Here is a 6,374-nt window from a genome sequence, read left to right as displayed (position 1 = left end):
CTTGAAAATGTGGGTCACACTCCAACCATGCCCCCCCAAGAGCTAGAGGCAGACAGGGAAAGACCCTGGAGGTCCTGGATGGAGCTTCTACAGCCAAGGGCAAGAGTGCCAGAGGACCAGAGGCAGCAGCCAATCATCCCGGCCAAGCTAAGGATGGGGCCCCCAGACTCCGGGCCCCCGAGAACCGCTTGACACCCAGTGGAGCCTCCACCGTGCAACGGAGAGGCCCACCCTTAATAGCAATGTGGGGATCAATGCTCAGGGAGCCCCAGACCCAGGCCTAGCCCTACACACACAGAAGCTGCACATAGACACACAAGCACATACACCCCATCCTCTGAAGTGCAGACAGATTGGTGCCTCTCAGAGCCAGCAGCGGCCATTTCTGCACTTTCGTGCCTCTTCATGCCATCATTCAAGTATTATCTGTGCTAAAGTGATTAAACTTTGATGCATTAAAGTCCATCTGTCTCCCGATTGTAACTGTTGAACGGTTAAATGTTTTGCTTCAATAACATTGCACGCTAAGGACAGATGAAGTCGAAGATGGGCTCCATTAGGGCACGACGCTCATGACATATATTACCCCCATAATCACTATTATTTTAACAAGATTTCATTTGTTTTCATTAAAGCACGTCTGATCGTAATATTGCATGATTAAATCAGGGAGATGGTCCTTCCATTCTAATGAAATTGTACACAACTGGACTATTCTTCTTTTTAATCACACAGCTCTAACTAGAAGTGACCCAGATAGCAATAATTTGTGTATTGCTACATTATTAGCTTTGTGTTCCAGGAGTTCACGGTGCGGTAACTGTGGAGGCAACCATAAAGGTTGTTAGTGTGTGTGTGTGTGTCCCGTGCTAATAGGGAAGGCTGGATGTTGTGTGTGCAAGGGTGTTTATAATAAAAACATCAGTGTATGAAACATAATGAACCCGTACTTAAAAGACAAAGTAAACAAAGTACCAAAACAAGGGAGCAGAGGCAAATAGAAGGCAGGAAAACTAAAAGAAGGCAAAGACTCCTTATACACCTAAACTCACCAGCTGCTTTATTAGCTATGCTTGGTCAGCTTCTTGTTACTTGAATGGGATTTCGAATGTGCCAGTCTGGCACCATTTGCTGGTTGTTTGGCTGGTCTGAGTATTTCAGAAACTGCTGACCTCTGTTGATGTCAGAGAAGAATGCCCAGACTGCGTGATGGGAGGACAAGAGCAACTCAAAATAAAAGCTACTTACAACCAAGATATGCAGAAGAGCATCTCTGAATATGTTAAACAGGGTACAGCAACAGAAGACTACTGTGGGTGTGACTCCTGTCCCTTAAGAACAGGAAACTGAGGCTGCAATTTGCATAAGCTTAAATTGAACAATCGAAAACTGGAAAAACACTGACTGGTTGGATGTGTGGAGCAACATTCAGATGGTAGGGTCAGAATCTGGTATAAGCAACATGAATGCATGGATCCATCTTGCTTCATATCAATTGTTCAGACAGGTGGTGGTGTAATAGTATCAGGGATATTTTCCTGGCACACTTTGAGCTCTTTAGTACTAAGTGATTTTCATAACCTGAGTATTATTACTGACTTTTTATGACTACAGTGTACTGATCTTTGGATGGCTGTTTCCAGCAGGTTAACGCACAGTGATACAAAGCGAATATCATCTCAAACTGGTTTCTTAAACATGATGATGAGTTCACTGTACTCAAATGGCCTCCACAGTCACCAGATCTCAATCTAATAGAGCACCTTTGGGATGTAGTGGAACAGTAGATTCTCAACTTGGATATGCAGCTGACAAATCTGCAGAAGCTGTGTGATGCTATTTTGCATTAATATGGACCCAAATCTCTGAGGAGTGTTTTCAGGAGCTTGTTTTACTGGTGCCAGAGTCAGAAGTCAGAAAAAAACTGCAAAAGTTGCAGAGTATACCTAATGAAGTGTCTGGTGATGGTATATGCTATAACATTACAGGCAAACATCCCCAGCTATTCTGGGATTCCGCGTGGATATGACACAAACATGCTCTGTAATACTAATACTGTCAACGTAAAGCATACAACTCCATGCAGATTGAACATCTGCATATTTTTCATGCCTTTAAATAACTAATATTTGCTAAAAATCTGTTTTAATTAGTGAGTCAATCAGCGAGGTCTTCCATCAGCTGAAGGGACACTCCGCTAATTTTACAACTGAAGGTCAGTTTCCAGTCATGGTGAGGGCCACTCAGTATGTGACAGCCGTTGTCTTCTGCCGTCCTTCAGGCCTTCATTACAAACTGGGACACTGAGTCTGAAAGATGTCGAGGGTGTAATGGAGAGACTATATCATGTTGCATTATCCCATGCCAAAGATCTTGGGTGTTGACAACTTGACTCATACTAAAGAGTAACAGTGAGGACATCTCAGCCTTTAATGCCTGTCTTTTTTTTTGCATAGCTCTAGATTTTAAAGACTCTGACTACGTCATTCAGAGTTATTATGCATTTGTATTTTGTGAATTTCTCACACTACTACAGAAACATCTACACTTATGTGCGTACGGGTGTAAAAGACTGTGTTATTGTGCTGTATAAGATGATTTATATCTGTGTGCGTGTGAGAGGGACAGGTCATGGCCTATCCTGGTTTCTCTGACCATGTCCTTTTCTGCTTTCCAGAGACACAATGGGGACATTTTAACAATGGCGTCAGTCAAGCACCTGAGCCATCGGCGCTTTGTGGTGTCCTTCCAGCTCGACAGCGTCCAGCGAACTGATCAAGACCTTTACCGCTGCGTCACTCAGTCCCCCAGAGGCTCCGGAGTCTCAAACTTTGCTGAACTCGTTGTCAAAGGTAAACATCCTTTTCCCTTTTCTCTGACTGTTATTATTGTTTTCTTTTAGCCTTCATTCTCCATCATCCCAGCCGTTATGATTTCCTGCTTTTCTTGGACACGGTACAGTACTGCGTGTGATTGAAAGAAGAATTAAAAAGGAAACAGATACCCACAGGATATCATTTGTGCATGACTGCGAATGTCTCGCGCATTTATTCTAATTTATTTCCAGAGAAATTTCTTATTCACAACTTGTATGCTACAGCGACCACTTGAAGGCTTTTTAAGTGATATCCACAGTCTCCCTGGCATGTGCGGCATCCTGAGCTGTAGTTGCCAGATACACTGCCATACTGAGCTCTTCAGCTCTCTGTCAGAAGGCTGTTCACTTGCCTGGGACTCCTGCAGCCCTTGTCATATCATGTAGCGCAGATGGTGACCTCACTACCATTACTCACTCCATCCCCACCGCCCAACACCACCGCTTTGACAGCATAGTAATGACATGGCTTGCGGGATGGTTTGCTGGCATAACAAACCCGAGCCCTCAGCAAAGTAAAGAAAGGAAAATAAGGATGTAAGGGATTCTCAATCCCCTTGTCCTCTACTGTATGCTCTTGTTATTACGTTTTTAAAGACTGAATGGAGCGCAAATGAGAGTGAGGACAAGCTCAAAAGGAGTTTTTAAGCCAAGCTAGCAGAGTGGCTCTGTGGATATCAGTGTCTGTCGCTTGGCTGGCTGATAGATTGGTGCAGTCCACCACTTTGGTGGACAACCGTTGGATGGGCTGCTGTGAATTTTAGCCAACAGTTAGGATCCCACCACGAGGAAGTCCCACGCTTTTGTAGTTTTTTTTAAGTGCTGGGCACATGCATGAGATTGTCTTTTTTTTTTTTTTGCAGCACCATAATCTCAAACCATCCATCAACGTCAGCTGTATTTACTACGAGTTAGTGAATGTTAGGATGCTCACATGCTTAAATTACATTGTGAACATGGCACATATGAGCTTTGTAATGCCTCACTTCCATAGTCCTTTTACTGATAAGACAACGTGGGTTGATTTTAGTGTTGTGAAAGACTGATTTGCTGCAAAAAGGAGCCCCCTTTGCTAGAACGTTAACCAGCGAGTGCCAGAAAACCAGGACACAGCGAATGTACTTGACAGATGGCTGTGATTTGCTCACACTCTCAGTGAATAAGTGTCATTGTGTCTTTGTGGTTGTTGCTTTCCTTATTTTGTTATAATCAGGACAAAGATGTTCTTTCTGGCAAGGCTGCACCACCAGTATATGCGATGGCCAGTTAAGTTATTCTCATGTCAGCTGCCTGAAACTCCATAACTGGCTGTGCTCTTCGCTGACTTAACAAGGCTTTCATAAATCCCTTTTCCCCTCTGCTCTGCTAAAAAGAGTCTAATCATCCCCTTAATGAGTTGGATCTACTCGTTTATATAATGCAGAAAGAATGCGAGAATCATAGTAAACCCTTCTACTGCTCCACGGAGGGCTCGGAGATAGCTACATGATTAATAAAACAGTTTTACCTTGTCCGTATGTCTCGGGCTATTGTTGTGGGCCCTGAGTTTATATGTGCACACATATTCTGTCCTAAGCATATTTGAAAATGCATTGGCAGAAACAAATGTTGCACCGACGAGGAGTCCCACATCAAACAGACACTAGCACTGAGAGCTTGCTTTGTTTTCATGGAAGTGACAACTATTAATGAACTAGGGGGGGATACGATAAATTAGCAGATAAAATTGAGTCTACTTAAAGTGTGAAAGGGGTAGGTGAGATGCTTTGAAGGTAATCGCACTGGCTGTTTGCCTGTTTGCTCAAATTTGGCCTTTTATTATAGATGCATCCATTGACAGTTAAAAGATGAGCTGCTGCAGGCACAAAGAAGCAATACAGAGTAGAGGTGAAGTTGTCGAAAAACCCACAGAGAGGAGGGCCATAAAAGACAGAGGCAGGGATGAAGGATTAGTCACAGCCACAGATCTAACTCTGATCTTTTCTCATGCTTTGTCCACATTTCTTTTGGCTTTCCCATCCCTCACTCTCACGGTTGCCTGTGTAAGTGTTTAGCGGCTTGGATCTGCCAGAAAGTGACGTGGGCAGTGGTATTAATTCTCAGTTTGCCAGGCTTTACCAGCAGTAATGTATTCAGCTCTTTCATTGTGGTGGCCGGCTGTCTGAGAAGTTGGAGAAAAACACGCACAGTAATTATTGCCTGAGTTACAGATAATGTCACGTTCAATGCGACGCATGCACAGCTGTTTTTTGCATTCACCCCTTTGCTAAAAACTGTATGCAAGGCTCTGAACCCGTTAATAGGTATGACTAATCTGCTATTTGAACATAGTTTGACCTGCTCACATCCTGCAGTCTCTGGAGACTCATTTAAGACTCAGTGGGCTTTAACATAGCCAGAAATCTATTTGCATACGACTGATTAGTAAAATTAATAGCACAACTTTACCACCCTAGATCGTGCAGCAGTGCTGCCGGCCTGCCAGGAAGTGCTTTTATCAATACCAATGTGTTCTTAACCAGCAAAACGAGAAAACACTGCTTTTCATTTTCTCCGACAGTACCCCCATCCCCCATTGCGCCGCCTCAGCTTCTGCGTGCTGGCTCCACTTACCTGATCATCCAGCTCAACACCAACTCTATCCTGGGAGATGGCCCTATTATCAGGAAGGAGATTGAGTATCGTGCCAGCCAGTCTCCATGGTCAGAGGTGCATGGAGTCAACATGGTCACCTATAAGCTGTGGCACCTGGATCCAGACACAGAGTATCACATCAGCGTGCTGCTGACTCGACCGGGAGAGGGCGGAACCGGCCCTCCGGGACCTCCTCTCGTGAGCAGGACCAAGTGTGCAGGTGACTAATAATTGTTCCCAAACTCTTTGGTTCATAAGAGCTTCATAAAAATGGGATTTTATGCTGTATATATTCTCTCTTTTAACACAGGAAGTGTGTTTTCTTTTAAGGATTTAAAGAAGATTAATGGGGTAAATGTACCAAACGATGACATAAGGAGCTAAACACACTCTTGAGGAGTGTATCATCCATACTGCACGGTACTCTCTGGAGATTCCTTGTAAGCAGACAAAAATTGCTGCTAATCCCCCAAAATTCATTTTGCATATCCCTGATATGCACACACATGATTGTGCTTCCCTTCTTGCAAAGCTTCAACCTCGGTTTACGTGTTTACTATTAAGCAGTACGAGTCCTTCCTGCTTGTGCCGGCTCGTTGATATTTTCCATGACCCGCTACCTGTCACGCCACCTCACGTCGACGTGCCTCTTAGTGCGTGTGCACGAGACAATAAGAAGACGCTCCACTCGAAAGCTCCATGGGGAAGCTTTAATTTGAATAACAGATGAATGTCTGCCTTATCGTTAACATCTTGTTTATGCCAGTGTGCAGCTCTAAATCTTGTATGCTGTCATGTGTGAAGAGACGATGACAGTCTTGTCAGCTGTTTCCTGTTTGGAGTTGTTACAAAAGTGAGAACATTT

General features: G+C 44.0%; 1 protein-coding gene across 4 annotated transcripts in view; it reads left to right on the top strand.

Moving 5' to 3' along the window:
* ptprub (protein tyrosine phosphatase receptor type Ub) overlaps positions 1 to 6,374 on the top strand; it is a 188,094-nt gene that overhangs the window by 113,906 nt on the left and 67,814 nt on the right. For all 4 annotated transcript variants that reach the window (XM_005744492.2, XM_005744491.2, XM_005744490.2 and 1 more), the window contains exons 6-7: positions 2,678 to 2,852; positions 5,436 to 5,729. In XM_005744492.2, coding sequence (XP_005744549.1) covers positions 2,678 to 2,852; positions 5,436 to 5,729 — 469 coding nt within the window. The remainder of the gene's footprint in view (positions 1 to 2,677; positions 2,853 to 5,435; positions 5,730 to 6,374) is intronic.

The sequence above is a fragment of the Pundamilia nyererei genome, unplaced genomic scaffold (genome assembly GCF_000239375.1).
Source record: "Pundamilia nyererei isolate P.nyererei 1_Seehausen unplaced genomic scaffold, PunNye1.0 scaffold00144, whole genome shotgun sequence".
In the NCBI taxonomy this organism is placed as follows: domain Eukaryota; kingdom Metazoa; phylum Chordata; class Actinopteri; order Cichliformes; family Cichlidae; genus Pundamilia; species Pundamilia nyererei.
The sequence above is the reverse complement of the archived record's forward strand: the minus strand, read 5'-3'. Positions and strand labels throughout refer to the sequence as shown.